The 20,563-nt window shown below is 38.0% G+C and overlaps 1 protein-coding gene and 2 pseudogenes across 1 annotated transcript; 2 read left to right on the top strand and 1 right to left on the bottom strand.

The window, feature by feature from the left end:
• Positions 1-6,557: 6,557 nt before the first annotated feature.
• Positions 6,558-8,807, top strand: LOC125187613 (diphthine methyltransferase homolog). The gene is made up of 3 exons (XM_048084235.1): positions 6,558-6,612; positions 6,792-7,121; positions 7,986-8,807. Exons 2-3 carry the CDS (start codon positions 6,800-6,802, stop codon positions 8,705-8,707), a joined length of 1,044 nt encoding a protein of 347 aa, XP_047940192.1. The 5' UTR covers positions 6,558-6,612; positions 6,792-6,799; the 3' UTR covers positions 8,708-8,807.
• Positions 8,808-9,005: 198 nt separating this feature from the next.
• On the bottom strand, positions 9,006-11,838 carry LOC125190794 (annotated as a pseudogene).
• Positions 11,839-14,488: 2,650 nt separating this feature from the next.
• Positions 14,489-16,345, top strand: LOC125190626 (annotated as a pseudogene).
• Positions 16,346-20,563: the final 4,218 nt, after the last annotated feature.

Genomic DNA, 20,563 nt, shown 5'->3' on the forward strand with positions numbered 1-20,563 from the left:
CTTTTCGGTCTCTTTGAGAACTCGATCTCCTTGAGACCCCGGGGAGTATTAAAAGTCTAGATTTAGCCCAACAAGACAAGCTTTCTCAACACTCATTTTTTTTTAAAGGGGAATAGATGAAAGATGAGTGTTTCTCACGAACTCTATTTAGTTGATCCCCGTCATCTTTTTGGGTTACCACTATAACAATTCTTTAGTTTGTGGATTTAAAACCCCTTTCCCTCACAAAAAAACTTATTCATCGACCCGGTTTCCCTTGGGTTAGCGGTTTAAAGGGGGTTTTTATTGACTTCCATAGTCATTGTAATCACGTTTGTTGTGATCAAATGTCTCACGGTTTTTGTCGTGGGCGAATATGGGGGACTTCCGTTATAGAAGTCATTGTTGGCCCCCCAAGATAGGGCTTGGCTATCAGGTGAATCCCGATGGCGGCTTAGCCCCGCTGGAATATCCCCCAAGGAAGTTCTTAACCCCTTTTCCGGCTTTTTCCCCCGGGTTTTATCAAAAGGCATGAACTTTGTTTCCATGGTTGAGCGGGCTATACATGTTTTTTTTCGTGGTTTTCCCCGAAGACCCCCCCAAATAGAAAAACGTACCCCACTTGTTGAAAGTGAGCCCTTTTTGGCCGGGGATACCCAATTTTAGCATCCTTACCCTTCAAATTTTGGGGGTATCTAAAAAATTAAACCCTGATTTTGAGTATGTTTTAGATATCTAAAATCTTTAAAAAAACTCTCCGATGCTCTTTGCTTGGACCCCACTCGTGTAGTGACTCAACTTGTTCACGGCCGGCTTTTTCCCGGCCCCAGTGTAATTAGTCAAGTACAAAATTTTGCCCCCTTGACCCATTATTTTTCTTCTTGTGCAAGGGGTTTTCCCTTTTTTTTGTTTAAGTGAACATCGAGTTAATTGGAGTCTTAGAAAGGGCCCCTACGTAAGCATTGAATTTTTTCCCAATATCTTCTCAACATAATGAGTTTGGGGTTTAAAGATGTTTTCCCTTGGATGTTCTTAAATTTTCTTTCCCAAAGAATTACATGCTAGACCTATGTCTTTCATGTCAAATTTTTCTCTTTAACATGGTTTTTGTCTGTTAACCCGGGCAATGTTCTTTCAAAACGAAAAAACCTTTATAATGTGCAGTTATGGGTTTTTTTTAATATAGACACATTTGTCAACCTTTGAAAACCCTTTGATAACATTACATTATCAAACTTAAGTGTCGTTACCTTCCCTTGTTTCAATAAATATGGGGACTTTTACCATATTTTTTTCTCTTGTCCAGGAACACAAACCCTTCGGGTTGTTCCAAAAGTTTTCCCATTATCTAATTCACCTTTTTAAAACCCTTGTCTTAACATCCTTTGATGAATCTCAAGATTGTCAATGGGGGAATCGGGGGCCTTCGGATAGATGTAATCCCGTTCTGGTGAATAGGTATAAAAGGTCTTTGTCACTTCCTTTTTTTTAAAAACCCCTTTTAAAACCCCAATCGGGCTTTATACTTACCCCTTTGTTCCATGGGCCTTAAATTTTCTTTTAAGCCCCCGGTTTATTTCCCCCAAGGTTTGGCACCCCGGGCCCAAATCAACCCAAGTGTGGTTTAGCAAAATTATCGATTTCGTTTTTGGGCCTCTCCCAATGTAACGCCCCGGGCCATCAAAACTTTTTTTATTGCGTTGGCTCTTCATCCAATTTTGAATGTAGTCGGGACCAAATTTTTTTGGTGTTACGACCCCTACCATCTTGCACCCACTTGGAGGGGCCCTTTTAGCCCCCGATTTAGGCTCTTCATCGCGGTTTAAAATTTAATTGGTTTCACCCATTTTTTTGGGGCCCAATGGCCTCATCTTAATTCTTGTCTGGGAAATTGATTGGGATTTCTTCTTTGCCCTTGAAAAAAAATTATTTTAAAATCGGCTTTTGATTTCCGATTGTTTTTCCCAAACGTAATGTCGATATTTGATTTGTGAACAACAAATCCCAGGGTTTTCCCTTTCCCTTTCCCAAACTCATAAGGCCGATGTTTTTTCCCTTTTGAGTGGGATTTTGTTAAGGATATATTTTTTTTGTCAAATAGCCCCCCCCACATGTTGGGTAACCCCGAACTTAGTAGCGGAAATTCTTTAAATCTTTTTTAGAGTTCGTTTTTTGCATTACCCTACCCCATTAGAAATGGTAGTATAGGCAGTTGTTTGTTTTTTCCCTTTTTGCGTTGCATAACCCCTAAAAGCGAGGGCTACATTTTCGCCCCTACATCACTTGACCCTTTGATTTTAAAACCAAGTTGATTCTAAATTTTTCGTTCTTATAATTTTTGAACATTAAATTCTTCATCTTTTTCCAAAAGATAAATGTGGCAATATCTTTTTGAAATCACCCAATAAAAGTGATTAAGTATTTTTTCCCCCTTTCTAGTTTGCACCTCCTTAAATCACATACATCTGGGTGTGAATTAGTTGGGGGGGTTTCGTTTTCTATTCAATTGAGTGAAACGGAACTTAATCTTTTTTTTGCCTCAAGACATATTTCACTTTTTGTCTTGGGTACCCTCTTAATTGTCTTTATTCTAAATTTACTAATTTTTTTCATTTTTAAAAATTTACATGTCCCGATCTCAATCCACAAATTTAAAGCTCGGTCAAAAAAGAGGAAGTAGATGTTTTATTATTATTATTAGCCGTAGCCACAATAAGCTTGAAAAGTCCGTGGGGTTAAAAACCTTTTGAGGACTTCCCAAGCTTGTACAAATCAAACCCCATCGGTTTTGAATACAAGTTTAAACCTCTTTTAACTTTGTATTTATCCGACCTTTTGGGGTTCTGGGGTGTCCGGGGCATCACCCAAAACCTTTAAAAAAATGATCGTGACGCCCGGGGCGTCATCATGGATCATATTCCCAATTTTAGGGACCTCGGGGTGCTTTATTACCCTGTTGATCTTCCCCCCTTCCAAGGCGGTGTAGGGGCAAAATTGGGTCCTATACGGCGGACCCCTGGCCGTAAACGGTGGCCCATGTCCCGGGCCTTTTTTGTCAACAAAAGTTGACTTCTTGTGAACCACGGCAAGGGGGTATCCCTTCCCCATCCTTGAACTCTTTCTTAAAACGGGGAAATTTGGTTCTTCTTCTTGTTGTTTGGGGTCTTTTTTAAAAATGGCAAATTTTGCCACACTTTGTTCCCCTTTAAACTTCTGTGGCGGGGGCCCCCCCCCCACTTTTCCTTGGGTTTTGGGGGGCGTTTGTTGGAGGGACCGCCGGGTCGACAAGTTGGCTTTGGCCTCAAAAGGAAATTTCTTTTTGAACAATTTTTTCACACGTCGGCCTCGTGGCGCGGTTTCACGATCAAATGTTGGGGCCCTCCCCTTTTTCCTTTTTTGCGAGATAGTGCTTAAATCCCCTTCCCCCTAGGAGGAAACTTCTCGATTAAATTTGCAGATAAAAGTTGTCGGCAAAATCATCCTTTAACCCCGAGTCCGGGGGGATGATCATTTGGAACTCTTAACTTTTTTTGGGGGGGTCAAAGTCGACCATCTTGTAGTCGTAAATTTGGATACTTCTGACATGTTCGGTCTGCGGCATTATTCCCATCTTTTTCTTTTTCTCTAGGCTTTTTCCCCATTCCCTTTTAATTTTGGTTTTCAACGAGTATACATTGGCCAAGCTATCATCAAGCACTTAAAATGAAAAATTTTTTCAAAGATAATCTCCTTTTCGCCATGCTTCATAGTCGCCCGGGAAAAGAGGCCCGTCTCTTGATCAACAGCGTTGGGGGTAGTTCTCGTTTAGGAAGTTGGCGGCCCCAAAGTTGTAAAAAGAACAACATCTTTTGGTAAACCCCTTGAATCCCCGGGTCCTCAATTTATGTGGCTTTTGGCGGGTGGCATCCCTTCTAGGTGCCAAAGGGGGCCTTGGTCCTTGGAAGGAACCTTTTGTTGCCCCCCGAAAGGGCTTTACAACATGGTTGGGCATGGGGGCCCCCCCCATTCATGTTGGGCGTTGAGCCGTCATGTTCATGACCCGGGGATGGGAAAGTCTTTTCGTCTTTATGGGAAAGGGGCCCTACCTCTTTGGACCCAAAGGAAAACTTGTGGAAGAAGAAAAGCCCCGCCTGAAACCGTTAAAAGGGTCAGGTGGAACCCCCTAAAAGGGGGGAACCAACCCCGGCCCCCTTGAGGTGGATCCCGGTGAAAAACCTGGGTGTTAGAATACAGAGGGGTTGTTGATGAAATGAATGAGCCAAAAGTTGGCATGCGTGGTGGATGCCATGGTGGAGGGAAAGAGGGGCGGTGGTGGCGGAGTGGTGGCGGCGGTGTTTGATTCGATCGACATCTCGAAAAAAATGTATTAACGTTTGAAAGTTTTAGGTTCAATTATGTCCAAATTCCTTAAAAGCAAGTTATTTGTCTTGCATTTTTGGCTTAAATTACAAGAAAAAAGTCGGGGGGTAATACCAACCCCAAAAAGGGAATTAAAAATAAAACCCCAGATTACAAGGAGATCGAAACTATCCCCTAGTAAAAGGAAAAGCCGAGTCGAGGGGCCCCTTTACTAAAAACGGGTCCCCCCGGTAGTGCTCTTGGTTGGTTTATTGGGTAAAAAGGTGCTCACAGGAAAAAGGGGGACCCAATCAACGAGCTAGGCAAACTGGGGGGGGAGGGGGGCTTTTAAGGGGAAAAAACAATGTAGAGAAAAAAAAAAGTGTATGATGGATTCTAGTTTTCGGTGTGTAGGGAAAGCTAGAATGGCCCTTTTTATAGGCTCGGTCCCTTTTAGAGGTTACGCGGGCCCTTTATGGTTTTTCATCAAAGGAACCATAACGGGGCCCTGGTTCAGGCCTTCAAGCTCGGGGAAACTAGGAGTTGAATCTAGGCCGGGTTCTAGGTCGATCATAAAGTGGGGTACGTTGGCTTACCGCGTCATCTTGACATAGGTGTTTGCTTGGCTGGGGCGTGGAAGCGATGGTGGTCCAAAAAAAACTAAACCCCTTTGCCTTGGAACCCCACCGGGGGCCCAAAAACGGCCCGAACCCAATTCGGGCAAGGGGACGGGCTCGGGGGCCGCGGGGCGCGTGTGGGCTCTTTTGACCCTCTTAGTCCCCTATAATTATTAACATGTAATAATCCTTCTTAAATTTAAAAACTAGTTTAATAAGATTGTAACTTCCATGTGAGATAATTAACTCTCTTAATTATTCCCTAAGCCTCTCATGGGTCATTAAGTTTGCAATTGTGCACAACTTTTTTTCAAATTTTTCACTCATAGGGGAAACGGATTTGAAAAAAAATGGGTATCCCGGTCATCTACTCCGGCGTAGATCGATGCTTTTTATCATTTAATTTCACAAAATTAGATGTCTCGTTGAAATTATAATTTGGTCAAGTCCATTGACCGACATAGATTCCATCATTTATTTCTTATTTGGCTTTTAAATTTATTATAGTAATATAATACTATGATTTAAAAAAAAAGGATTTGCATCGACACTGAAAACTTGACTACCGTCGGTACTACTATATTGAAAAAAATTGTGGTCTATGAAAACAACCTTACCAAAATTTTCAAATTGGGAGAAGCTATCCTTTTTTACGATAAATGAAAAAAATTTTTAATAATACAATATCCCCTTTTCTTAAGGAATTTTTAAAAATTGGTTAGGGTTTATTATATCTCAGCAATTTTTGGTTATAGCTAAGTTCAGGTTTTTTTTAAACCCGGGGTCCCTTCAATTCATGCATGGATTTCGCCGACTTAAAATTTTTAAAACGGGGTTTGGAATACTTTACAATTTTGATTGTTTATCCCAAAACAAATTTTGGTGGAGACGTGACAATTTTTTGTTTTTGAATTTGGTAAAAATTCTTAGTTCTTACTGATTACATAACCAAAATTGTCCCCGTATATGACGTTTAAAATCTTCGTCTCCAGGTTTTGCACAAAATTGACACCTGCTAAAAATGAAGCTAAAGGGTTCTTTTTTTTACGTTGATTTGGGTTAATTTTTTTTTTTTTTTTTTTTTTTTTTTTTTTTATTATCGTAAAAATCTGGTCCATGAAATTAAAAGAATATATAGTGCATTGAAATAATAAAAGTGATAAATTTATTAGGTAGACTAAAAAAAAGTTTTCTTTTAGAGTTGAATCATCAAGTCACATATATACCAACTTTAATTTATACAACTACCTTACAATTGTGGTCTTATAAATACCACACCTACTAGTAGCATTTAGGATCAAATTATCAAAATATATTTATTCCAACTACACATCAACTGCATATCTTTTTCTAGGCTCTTGATTTTTGTTTCACTTGTAATTTGCTTCTTGTCGAGGAAGAATCATAAATATTTACAAGAATAAACATATCATTATTTTTTAAAGGAAAAAATCGTACACATCAATGCTATTAGTAGTATATGGTATATTTCATTAGCCCAATTAGTTTGATACTGAATAGGCCTGATTCAAATATACATTGGGCCCGTAGGTTCTGCCCAATTGGATTAATAATTTTATTAAACTGAATAACATATTTCTCAAATAAATTATTTAAAAAAAAACTAGTTCCACCATTACTCTTCATCTTTGGACACGAAAAAATTCAGGTTTCAGCGGTAAGCATTTTGCAGTTAACTTCGAATATTTTCTCCCTGAGGTTACATTTATGCGATTAGGAAGTTAGAAGCGTAGGGAGATAGGGACGAGCATGTGATTAACTATGTAATTCTGAGTAAGCATGCAACATGTTCGACGAAATGCGTGAGTAGGCTGGACTTGTTTGATTCGTGTTCAGGTACATTGATGGAGGTGGGGCATTGCTTCTTAGATGGGAGCGCAGATGCTGTGGAGTTTTGTGGCCATGAGTCGTACCACAACGTGCTTGCAGCCTCTACTTACGTGCTTCAAGAGGGTGATCAGCCCACTCGATCAGGGAGCATAACGCTCTTCGATGTAGATGCTGAGGCAGGCCGTTTTGAGTTGATTCAGAAAGTTGAAACAGCTGGGATTTTCGATATCAAATGGAGCCCAGGGCCCCTGCCTTTGCTTGCGCAAGCCGATGCTGATGCTTGTGTAAAGCTCTATAGCCTGCCTTGCTCTGGGTCAGAAACTGCTGAAATAGGCAGTAAGTTTTTTTTTTTTTTTTTCAAATTTTACTTTGCACTATTCTTCTTCTGGTTCAAGGCAATTTGTGGTGTGATATTCTCATCATCCTTGGGTGCTTCGAAATTGAGCCTCTCTCTTCTTCCTAAAATGGTCTTGCATCTTGATTTTGTTTACTTAATGACTTGTTCGTATCACTTTTCTGGGAGTTGATTGCTTTGTCAACAATGTTACTTGTGCTCTTGTTATGATTGTTTGTATGCTCAAATCTATACTTTGAAGTAGGGAATCAAGTTCTTCTATTCTAGTTTAGTTAAATTGTTAAATTCATGTTTAGTTAAATTGTTAAATGCGCTTGCTTTGAAAGTGCATCAAGCTTTCAAGTACAAGGTTTTGCCAGTTCTTTTTATGGCAATTCAAAAGTAAAAACATAATAATGACTGAGAGCTTGGAGTCTATGGAGGATCACTAATTTTGTTTTAGTACAATGTTAAGTTGAAGGGTGGAAATTAATGTCTTATCATATCAATTGTTGCTTGTACTACATTATAGGAAATGATCGCTGTGTAAATCTAGACTTCCCAATTGTCTATTCAGGCAATTTCTTCAAGCTCCGAGCATCATGACCCTTATTTCCATAGAGCATCAAACAGCAGCAAAACTATATAAGTTGCGAAAGAGCATGCACATTGTGGTGAAAATTAGACTTTCTCATAGTTTAACTCAATGTCGGTTGGTACTGGTACTTTACCTGTGCAATGACAATGAGGAATGTTGCATATGGTGCTTTGCTTGTAGTATAGATTCTTGATACATGGCCTCTTTGTTCATTATCTTGCATCACGATCGTGTTTACTTTGAGTTGAAGATCTTCTGCTTATTGCAGGTAGTTGCTTAACTGAAGTTCAGGGTAAATGCATCAGCTCCTCCATGTGCTTGTGCATAGATTGGAATTCGCATGCCACATCCATGGCAGTCGGCCTCTCTGATGGATCAGTTTCCATAGTCTCATTAGATGAGTCGCAGCTCAACATTCTGCAAGAATGGAAAGCACATGACTTTGAGCTTTGGGCTGCCTCGTTTGACATCCAGCAGCCGATGCTAATATACACAGGTTCGGATGACTGTAAGTTCAGCTGCTGGGACCTACGCGAGGACCCTTCTCAGTTGGTTTTCCAGAACACAAAAGCTCACAAAATGGGAGTGTGCTGCATAGCAAAGAGCCCTCACGACCCCAACGTTCTGCTCACTGGTAGCTACGACGAGCACCTGAGAATATGGGACACCAGATTAACTTCACGACCGGTGAGTGAATCTTCGATATGTCTAGGTGGAGGAGTTTGGAGGGTGAAGCACCACCCACATATACCAGGGCTGGTGTTAACAGCTTGTATGCACAACGGTTTTGCACTCGTTAAATTTCGAGCGGATCAAGTCGAGGTGATTGAGACATATACGAAGCATGACTCACTTGCATATGGAGCTGACTGGCAAAGAGGAAATGCATTTGTGTCTGGAAAGAAGAAGAGGTCTGCAATTGCTACATGCTCGTTTTATGATCGACTGCTTCGTGTCTGGACACCACAAAGCGATGATGTATTTATATGATTTTAAGGTCTTTTTTACCTGATAATGCAAACTTATATTTCTGTAACTTGTATACTATACCAATAACATTTCTTAGTACCTCTTTGGAAATTTGTCTCAATACTCATGATTTTGTGTTATCGGACGTCCTTCGACGTGCTACAAATTGAAAATCGGCAGGACTACCATGATTGCAGCACTTAATAAAATTTTAAAAATTAAAATCAGGCCAAATATCGTGATTTTTTTAACAACTAGCCCTTCTTTTCTGTCCCACAAACTTGGAATCAATTATCAGTGTATGTAAATAATGATGCAATTCTCAAATCAATGAGATCTTGATAATTTATAGAAATAGTATTTGCTTACAAGTACAATCAAGCATCCCAGAGATGTAGCACGTGAAGTAGACAAAAAACAGCTAAGTGGCTTAAAACATGAAGGATAAAAATGTCACGAACACGAGTTTAACGGGAAAATATGTATCGTTCTCATCTCTAATCTACTGGAACTTCAACTTCCATCTTCAGAACAGAACTGCCCAGGATCTGCAGGTAGATGATAACAAGCAGTTAGCAATTTATATCAAGAATACGTGCTAATGATGTAAAGTGTGATTTCTCAATGCGATAAGAGGCATGGCAGCAGCACAAGCAGCATATGTATATACAGACAGAGAGAGAGAGATATATAGAAGCAGAATACGCAACTTGCTGACTAAGATAACTATCCATTGAGATGGAACAGCCTTTCAAACATCATTAAAGTGCTTTTAAGCATTCTTAATTGATATAGAGGTGATATATTACCTTCATGAAGTCAGCTGGAACTAATACAGAATCTTTTCTGTAGCCTGCTTCCTCAAGAACTTTGGTAAGAACACGCTATATATAACAATACAGAACTTCAGATTAGCGCAACTCAGCAATTAATTAGCAACAGGATCCAGAAAACTATGAGAAAGCAAGGAAAGTACCCCTTGCACATGGCACAATAATACTACATTAAAACATTAAGAAAAATCATGGTGGTTCTGATTTAGAAGATTAATATTCATTTGATTGCTTCAATTAATTTATTTACTACAGTTTTTCTAGTTTTTGTCATTTTGTGAACAAAGGAATTGGAATTTTTCACAGCTTCTGCGTGGCAAAGAACAAATAAGCAACAGAAAGTTAGACATAAAGAAAAGAAAGTTAAAACTAATGGTAATATATAAGAGGGAAATATGAATAGAGTAGGAGACTAACTCTCTCTGATGTTCAGCTATAAATTGACCGTCAAATCACGCAATATGTCCAGAACGTCATTGAAACTAACCTTATGGTTACCATCAGAATCATAAACCTTAAAAATAACTGGGTTAAGGAAATTATACTCAGCATTGGCCAATTGGAAAACAATTTTTAACGTTGAAGTTTTAATTTACGGAGGAATATTTCTATGTTTTGCACAGCTTACATTCAACTTTCAGCTGCAAGCTCGCTCGAGAACTAAAAGCAGATAGAAATAACACAAACTCCTTGAAATTTAGCCCATCCAGCATTCTCAAAAGTCTCTGCATATGTAAATAGGAAAACGAAAGCTAAGTACAATCACCACTTCATGAACAATAGCAATCTTTAGTTGAAATAATACACACAAGCTACCCTGATTTATACTCATTTCTATTTTGGCAAAGTTGCCTAGTCTAATTGGATTTGTAGGATACTTGATCCTTTTTAAGTTTTCATTTTTCCTCCTGATAGCCCATAATCATCACTTTAATTTATAGGTCAAGGGCCAACACAAATGTTCCAAAACATGCATGCTTGAATATAGCAGTTAACCAATAAAATACTTTCCTACTCATTCATGAATCATGATTATGTTCCAAGTAGCCTGTAGCTTCCGAATACTTCATACTATCTATTGACTATTTACGGTCGATCTCCCATCAGTAGCTCATATCACCAACAGGAAGATATGTACTGGATTGGAGATTTTAGCAGTTTTAACATTTAATCAAAGTGTATATCGTCCTAATAAGGTCGTGACCACTTATTTCTCTCTCCCTCTATCCATCATAATTTATTGATTTAGGGAAAAACCGAGACAGTAGGACCAACAACAGATACACATAAATTAGATATCAATATACACTGAAGAATGCTCGTTCCTAGACATACAACGTGATCATTTGTATAATCGACTATCTCCAAAATTGTACACCTATCTCTTCTTTAACATTTCCTGTCATTAAGAAATCTACTTAAAGTCATAACATTTTACCCCCACTAAAGACCATACTTTTTCTATAAACTATGATACTACTACATTTATGGAAGCACACAAAGATTTGATTCTTTCTCCAATTTTGGTTCAAAACTTACTGCAAAATTCAAATTCGGAAACAAGTTCTTAGTTGATTTCTTTTGCATTACCCCATCAAAAACAGTTTGTACATATGATTGTAGGATTCCTAACATAACAATGCAACCAGAATAAAAGAGGTTCAAGCAGCTGTTTGTCCAACCTGAGAGAGGGGATTCATGGCAAATTCAGGCACATTCATAAACTCATCGGCGGAGATGAAGCCCCCTCCGCTCCTGTCCAGCTGGCAGAACCTCTGGTACAGTGAAACAATCTCCTGCTGGGAAACTACACAACAAGCACCAATACGCATCATTTATCAAAACTTAGCAAATAAATTAAACCAAGAACAATGCACAATCAAATGCCAATCACAATTCAATTCATTTGTTTCTTATCACTGACCCTAATCAGATCATAACTACGGGCAATCATTCATGTCTTTATCGTGACACCCACGAAAAATCATATAAAAACAGGCAAAAATAGAGAATTGAAAAGGCGAGAATCACAGAGACATGAAAACAATTATGGGATTATCATAAAAAAACATGAAAAAAAAGGTGGAATTGAGCAGAGGAATGTATTACAGGTGTTGCTGCAGTGTTCTTGGACCCCTTCAATGTCGTACTGAGTGAGCATGGAGGAACCGTTTCCCATCACAAATTCCACTTTCCAGAATCCCAGAGCGATAACAAACTAGGTTTGGTGTAAAATTAGAAACTTGGTATCAGAACAAATGGTGGATCAAGAAGATGAGGGTGGCAGATGTAGGCCTTGTTTGCCTAAGATTTTGGACAAAATAATCTGATTTCAGAGTTAATTTTTCATTTAAAATAACAAATAGAACTACTAAAATAAAATTCCTAAAATTAGAAAAATCGCGCAAATTTATTTTCTTTCTTAAATTTTCTTTTTTCTAAATTCCTTGTTCTTACTTACTACTTACAAATTGTTAAGATGACAACCCTTGACAATTGATTCTTACGATCTAGCTTTCAGCATACTACGTTATCCATAATATTAGAGGCGTATTCAATAATATTCATTTATTATGCATTTATAATAGTAATAGATTGATTACAGTGTAGATTGTTAAGTATTGCGGTATAGACGTAAGAATGTTTCGGTCGCGGTATATGTAGAGCAGTTGCTTTTATACCATTATTTTGCATTTATAGACAATAATGCAATATTCAGGCATTCTACACTACAATCACGTAAGTCTATCAGTATTCGGTAGAAATCGATCTAAACGCTTCACTGATATTTACGGATTCGCTCCAATATTGCGAGGATAGGCGTGTCACGTGGCGGAGACGGGGTTGGTGGTCGTTGTCATCTAACTATGCTAGCCCTAAATCCTAATGCTCCCCTTACTTACATATTTAAGTACTACGAACTTATTTTTTTATTAATTACTCTTCCGTCCATAAGTTGAGTCGTATTCTTCTTTGGGACGTTTCAACTATGTTGAGTCATTTTTAATAAAAACAAACATCTAATTATTCTACTTTATTCCATTATCTAATTTACTCTCTTTATCTTTTCTCCTTTATTAGTAGTAGGTTTTAAGGATCTAACTAGTAGTAGTACTACCCCTAGTCTCATTTAATATGGCGTTTTTTTAGTTTTCAAATAAGATATACGTTTCTTTTTTTTGTTAACTTTCTCTCCGATTAATGCATTCCAAGTCCCAACAATTTTTTCACACCTATTAATATTCATCTTTCTTTCTCTATTTTAATACTCACACAATTTTTCTCTCTCGATAACTCTTAAATCAATAACTCCAAAATCGGTGAATTTAAAAATACTACTAGTATATTATCCTATTTTATAGTGGTAAATCGATAACTTACAAAAATCTCATGACGGATGAAGTCGGTTTATACCACAAATGAAAAAGGAATACACTTTATTTTTTTTGTTTTTAATGAAATTTAAATGTGAGGACGATTGAATTGCAACTTAAGAAAACAGAATAAGAATTGGTGTATGACATTTTAAAATTAATCGAATCGTTTCTATCAATCTAACCAATCGAATCCAAAAAATATTTGGTTCGATTTGGTTGTACTAAATTTTCCTGGACCTTCACAAAGTTGAAATGGAAATGTAATTTTCTGATTTAATACTTTGTGCTTCTTCAAAAACATGGATTTTGGGATCTTATCATCTTATCTATAATAAATACTCTAGATCAATACATGAAAATTAGATTACGGAAAAAAGAAAAAAGAAAATAAAAAAGAAAGAAAGGCAGTTTCTTTGAATACACTCAGCTGAGCTGGCGAGGTAGATAAACTGGTTAATTTGAGTGAGTGCCCTTGTTCATCAAGCAGCTTCTCACAAATTCGCCACTATGTCCAGACATCGCGCCCAAAAGCCCCGATGACCCAAACTGTATGCTCTCCTTAATCTCTTTGTTCCAATCAATCTCTACTTTTCGAATTTCCTACTTTTATGCCCAATTATGATTCAATTGGATGGAATCAATTTGTTCGCATTTACTTGAAATTCAGTCGAATCGGCGTCTAATGTAGAAACTCCTTTGGCAGTTTTGCTTTCAATTGTATTTTTAACTTCACTTAGTAGTTTCTTTGGTTATTATGGGTGTACAAGTGTGAGTTCTGCATATAATGTTGGAATAGTGAAGAATGTTGGCCTACTTAAAGCTCTTTTCTCGGAGATGGTTATGTATTGTGTGAAATTTCTTTGTTAGCTACACGATCAATGTTTTTCAGCATTTTTGGATGTACAGGAATTGTGTATTTTTAACCAATAGCTTTTACCGAATTCAGAGACTATGGATTGGAAAGGGATGGGAAAAGGACGTGAGTCACGTGATGAGTTTTTAGTGCTAGGAGGTGAATCACTTCTTAAGAGTTAAGATCTGATCAGGAATTGTGCTAAGAAAGTTGAATTTTAGGTTAAATGAATATATTATGTGTAACATGCTAAGATTTTTGGGACAATTTTGTGTACTGTTTGATAAGTAGGTGTGACTTTCTTGATGCAACTCATCTTCTTATGGGACTGTCTGACTAGCTGTTGGGATGGCAGAACATTCGAGAGACTACTTTTTTTACATTTCTGTCTCTTCGTAATTTTGCATTGCATTTCTCTGATTTTAGGATATACTTAGTAAGTTATGTTATATAATGTTGTAAAACTGTAACGATTCGTAGTTTCTGTAGGAAGAGCGGCTTTCTCCCCGTCTAATGCTTAATTGTGTGATACTTCTGAATTACTATCGCATGTGGTTATACCTCTTTGTTTTCTATTCCTGATAGTATGATTTATAAGGGATGTCAATGCTCTTGTTCCATATGGTGAATTCAATTTGTTGTTAGTACCCGAAGGGACTTGATTTTCGATCTGTAGGTTTCATCAGTAAGTAGACCGATTGTATGTGTCTGTCTTCTGATTTGTTTTATGTTGCAGGGGATGTATATTGGGGTCAAACGCAACAAAACAACTTACTTTCTGCAATGTGTGCCGAGTGAGACAATTCTGCAGATTAAGGAGAAGTTGCATGAGATCACTGATCAGCCCGTTGAGACCAGCGTTTGATACTACTGCCAAATCGGGAAATGTTGGAAGACTCGAAATCGCTGGCTGATCAGAAGGTTTTTCTTCACTATCTATGTAGTTTACGTAAAAAAGCATTAAGAATGCTTCAAATTTTCTGAACACAGCTAATTCTCTAACACAGCCAATCAAAATATCATGAGTTTGGTTATGGATTCATTCCTGAAGGTTCTATCTTCACTATCTATATAGTTTACGCAAAAACGCGTTAAGAGTGCTTCAAGTTTTTTCTGAACATAGCTAATTCTCTAACACAGTCAATCAAAATTCACGAGTTTGGTTATGGATTCATTCCTGAAAATTGCAAGAGTTTTGATATATATATTCAGTACCTTGGCTTCAAACCTTATAAGTTATTCCTTGATATGCATTTTCAGGTTGAGAACGATGCTGTCGTTGCCCTGACACTGAGAAAAGGTACCCTTTCTGGTCACAGTCACTAATTTGATCTGCAACTGATTTTTCGTTTCTTGCCAGTAGAAAGTCTTATACTTATCACATTACGCCTCTTGCCATGATCTCCATAGTATGTTTTAAACCTGTGCAAATTTATTTTATTTCTTGCAAAACTGAATCCGAGACCAGAGATTTTAGTTCACCTTTCAATTCACCCAAAAAACTATTTAGATACTGCGTGAGAGGATGCAATACACAAAACTGAGTATTTGAAATATTACATGATCCAACAAGCTCAAAGCTGTTCAATCCATCAAACTATTTACTATGTAGTGGATTTGTCTATATTATTTTTGACTTTCCAAGCTATCACCCAAGTAACATTCCTCTTTTAGTTTCCAAAAGCCTTATATTGCACATTCTAGGCAACACTTAACTTATAAGATACGATGTTCTGAGCTCTGGCCTTGTTTGAACCCTTATGCATGAAGTAATAGTTGAATCATTATAATGAAACGAACATGGGGATTGCTGCTATATGAAAACCTAAAATGTTGTTGTTTGGCTGTTTTCTTCTCTTGATCTTTCCGCACAGTCCTTTTTTTAGTTGCTCGCAAGCTCTTGGCAAGCTCTTGACAATCTTTCTGATGTGATTCACTGCTGCCATTCATTTATGAATCTGCATAGAAATGTCCCTTTCCTGAACTTAGAGCCTATTGAATTGTGTTTTTCAATGAAATCGGAGCAATATCATACCGATTCTGAAGCTTAATTTTTACCTTATTTTTGTCAAAACTGCTGCTCTTTTGTGGAGTAGTTTATACTTAACATCTCTGTAATTGAATGTGCTCCTTTACACTTTGTGAAAGAGTAGGCAGTCTTTTGCTGCTTTCTATATTATATTTGGTCATAGAAGGTGAAAACTTTTAGTTTCTCCGATAAGCATGTGGAAATCAGTGTTCAATTAACAGAAACCTTGGTTTTTTGTGTGCTTTTGTATCTCTAATATCGATTTCTTTTTTCTTCATTGATTCATTTTTGCAGATGATAATGAGTTTGAAGAGGTAAACATTGTGAGACCAAATGATTTTTACCAATCGCGGGAGGCAGATGGTGGATCTAACTGGTGAGGCTGCTACGGTAGTGTTGAAGAAGGTCCGTCGTTGGTCAGTGTTTTTCTCAGTCGGAGAAGAAACTACTGGTCTTATATTACTTTGATTGGTTGATAAGATTTGGAGTTGGTTTATCTCCTTGTCTGCAACATGATCATTACTTGATTTTCATTTTCACTGCAAACATTTATATGCTAACTTTTCATATGCGTGTGTTTTTTTCAAATGCATGTGCTCTCTCTCTCTCTACCAAGACTACCTAAAAAGTGTATTTAGCTTAATTACGAGCATAATCTTTTCTTTCATAATCACCAAAGTATCACTAATACTTGAGAGTCAAGAGTTTAAGAAATCAGTTACCTATTTTAATAAATTTTCTGCCTGGCACAACTATATTCCGCAATGGGAATGTATGCGGCTGTTTTATTCAACTTCTAATTTATCTGCTTGGCCTAGGGAAATTGTTTAGAAACATTTTTATTATTAATGCCAATAGTCAAAAGGCACTATAACTATCCAAATGCTTTTTGCTACAAAAATGCCGAAAATCTCACTATAAACTATCATTACATTAGTAACACTTTTTTAGGTGTAGATCGTCAAAAGTGAAAAGTGAATGTGAAAAATAAGTATAATGATATGGTAGAATCAAAATTCAAAATAGACGCTTTGAAAAGAACATGCGAAAGCATGCCACATTATTAATTTGTTTTGTCATTATGTTTTAGGCTTTAGCACATGACGTCCTATCATTTGGTTCCTCTTTATCACTCCAATCATAATATATATCCATTCCCGTCCAATGTTCCTACCAGATTATAATGTTTAGAAGGGAACATGAGGAAATGCACATTAATATAATTAATTACGGGGTACGTTTTAAGCAGAAAAGAAAAACATTAAGATTTTGGTTCCTAGCCCCACGGATGATGTTACTCGATTAAAACTTTAAATTCAAAATAATTTAATACTACTAGTCTACTACAATAAGAGCATCCGGCGCAGGGGGGGAACCAGGGGGATATGCCGTGGGGGATGCCGGGCGGGGGGCAGGGGAGCGGTGGGCAGTCAGTGCCCGGGTGGGGGGGATGCCCCAGATGCAGCGAGATGATCTTTGCGGCGAGATGATAAGGGATGATGTGGTAGAGGGGCGGGGATGCGGGGGGATGCGGCACGCGGTATGCATCCGAGGTCGGGGGAATGCGAGGGGGTCACCGGGAGAGGACACGGTATATCGGCCCTCGGCGGTTGCGACGGCTTCGTCTCACCGTCGACCCCGGGCCCGGTGGAAGCGGTTCTCTGGCGATGACCTCTGTCATTGCATGATATGGAATCGATCTCGAGGATCCGGATACTCCCGTTCCAGCGACGCGGGACGCGAAGAAGAAGAAGACGAGGGGAAGGCCAAGGCGGTCGGCGAGTCATCGCAGCCTGCTGATGACGACACGCCCACGGACGGAGGATGAGTACGCCCGGGTGGCCAGGGGGTGGTCGGAGGTGGGCAAGGATGCATCCGTCGGCTTGCGAACAACCAGCCGGTCATCAACATGTGGGCGAAGATCGAGGCTCGCCTGCATAGGAGGCCCTATCCCGCACGGGAAGGACTTCAGCAACGAGGAGGTCCGGAAGGGGTGGGAGCACACTCAAGGCCGCGGTGGGCCGTTTTGAGAATTTGTACGCCAACGCCCTCCGTCAGCTCAGAAGTGGGCAGACTGAGGATGACGCCCGGAGGATAGCCGCGAGTCAGTTCTCCGTGGAGGGGAAGTATAAGGAGTTCACCTTGCTGGGGAGTGCTTCTTGTTGCTTTGAAGGGCTCCGAGAAGTTCCGGGCGCGGTGCGACGCTGGGTGGCCCGAAGAAGCAACGACTGAACTATAGCGGCGACTCCGGCGGCAGCAGCGGCGGATCCCACGACCTCCACCCGGACGCCGAGGAGTTTCCATCCTCTCCTTCATTCTTGAAAAAATTACGCCCCGCCCAGGTTGGGCCCGCCCCACTCGAGTACACTCTCCATTCGCATAACCATACGCGGGATCGGATGTACAAGGTATTCCAAGAGTGGAAGAACGCCACCTGACCCCACGGAGAAGATGTTTCTTCACGAGATGCTCGAGAGCATGCGTGTTGATTTGGAGATCGCGAGGGCACGGCTAGCGGGTTCCGACGTGGGCTCAGATACCACGGGTGGCAGCAGCGGCCAGCGGCGGCGGCGACGGCGATGAGGAGTAGAGAGTGGCGGGGCTCGTGTGTGGAAGCCCTTTTTTTAAAAAAAAAAATCATGTACTTTTTTTTTTAAAATCTTTGTACTTTTTTTTAATGGAATGGATTATCTTTCCCGTATATGTCTCGTAAATTTAATTCCGTATTTTAATCGTAATTTTAATTCCGTAAATGTAGTATATTTTGAATTATTATTATTGCGGTGGCCATGGCGGCTGACCTAAATCGATGTGGCGAGGTGGATTTTTTAGTGTTGCTGACGTGGCGGGGAGAGAAATGGTTGGCCTAAGCACCATTGCGGATGCTCTATATCTATAATCAAATCCAACTGAATAGACTCCACGAGAAGGGAGAATTATTTGCAGTTATTCGGTAGTGAAAATATACTATAGACGCATTTTATTCTAAGAGTGAACTACATAAACGGTACCTGATCTTTATTTTATATCGCTTTTGGTACCTATAAATCACATTTTTGGTACCTGATGCAATTTTCTTCCCAAAATGTCCTCTAAACAAATTTATTTTCTCATTTATGTCATAAAGGATATTTTAGGTATACATAAAATTAGTACCAAAAGTGATATTGTAATATCTTCTCTCATTCTCCATACTTTTTATACTATTATTATTAATCAATATTAATATTATCATTTTAATGTTATAAATTAATAATTAATTTTTTTTAATATCATTCAAATATAGTTAATTATAGTTATAGTTATACTTATATTTAATTATTATAAAAATATTATTTTTATAATACTAAAAACTAGCAGTAATTAATAAATAATTATAGTATAATTATATAAATTATGAATCATATAATATTATGTAATATAACTGTGAATTGTATTCATAATGATATAAAGAGTTGAATAATTTTAGTTAGGTGTTTCATTGTTAAAATGAGTATAAAGTAATTTAATAAAAAATATTAAATTGATTTAATTATTTTAATTAATTAATTTAATTAGACATTTTGTTCTTTATTTATATTATTAATGCAATTGATGTATGTATAAAAAACTAAAAGGAAATAAGAAAAAGAAGATAAAAGAAAAAAGAAAGAAGAAGAAATATAAACTAAGAAGAAAAAAAGAGAGAAGAAAGAAAGATAAAATATCAAAAAAAAGAAGAAAATGAAAAAAAAAAAGAATGAAGAAGAAACTAAAAAAGAAATAAGAAAGGAAGAAAAAATAATCACATATTTGGTACTATTTAATTGAAACATCCAAAAATATCCCCCATAATAAAAAAAATCACATATTTGGTACATGAGGTTATTTTTGTCACAAGGTACCAAAAACGATATAAAATAAAGATCAGGTACCATTTATGTGCGAAAGTGAAAGATCGGGTACCAATTATGTAGTTCACTTTTATTTTAATGATTTATGATAGACACAAATTCTTTTACAAAAACTATCTTAGGAACAAGGAAAAGTGAGAATACAAATAAGACCGTCGTACTAAGTTGGTTTTTAGTGTTAAAACTGGGTCTTGATAGGGATCCATAGAGTAAGATAACATTATTGTTGAGTCAACCTTAGATACTCGAGTGTAGCCTACGGAGCCCAGTAACTGATTTTCACATCTCCTCCATTAATACAACAAGGTAAGAAGTTTTGCAGAGAGGATCACCTACGGCAAACTCTAATCCATCTCTTAATACATACACACATACATAATAAATGATGGTGGGGTCCATCACTCATGTATGTGTGTATGTATTAGGAGATGAATTAGGAATTGCCGTAGGTGATTCTTACCGGAAATTTTGGATGTAATAATCGTATTTTTTTACTTTAGGCATATTGATCTTATTTTTGAGCAACAAAATATCAACCATTAATTATAGAATCTAGAAGAAAAAGAGTTAGCAAATCGAGAGCGGTATCAAGTGGATTAACCTTTCTTTCTCAGTATCAATATCTCCTAGTCATTTAGAGTTGTGAGTTAATAATTCATGCATCACCCTGAAACATACCACTTGGAAGTTGTCATACAAATTGTAAAATGTCGAAATGGAATATTCAGTTATAGACAAGAAGAATGGACATTTGAAGATCCATGACTACATATAAAGATTGGCTTGGGAACCCAATGGAGAAGAGGTCTACTTCCGGCTACCTCACGTTTGTTGGAGGTAACCTTGTTATATGACGAAGTAAGAAATAGAAAATAATAACCCTCTTGAATGT

Source organism: Salvia hispanica, chromosome 5 (genome assembly GCF_023119035.1).
Source record: "Salvia hispanica cultivar TCC Black 2014 chromosome 5, UniMelb_Shisp_WGS_1.0, whole genome shotgun sequence".
NCBI classification, from domain to species: Eukaryota; Viridiplantae; Streptophyta; class Magnoliopsida; order Lamiales; family Lamiaceae; genus Salvia; species Salvia hispanica.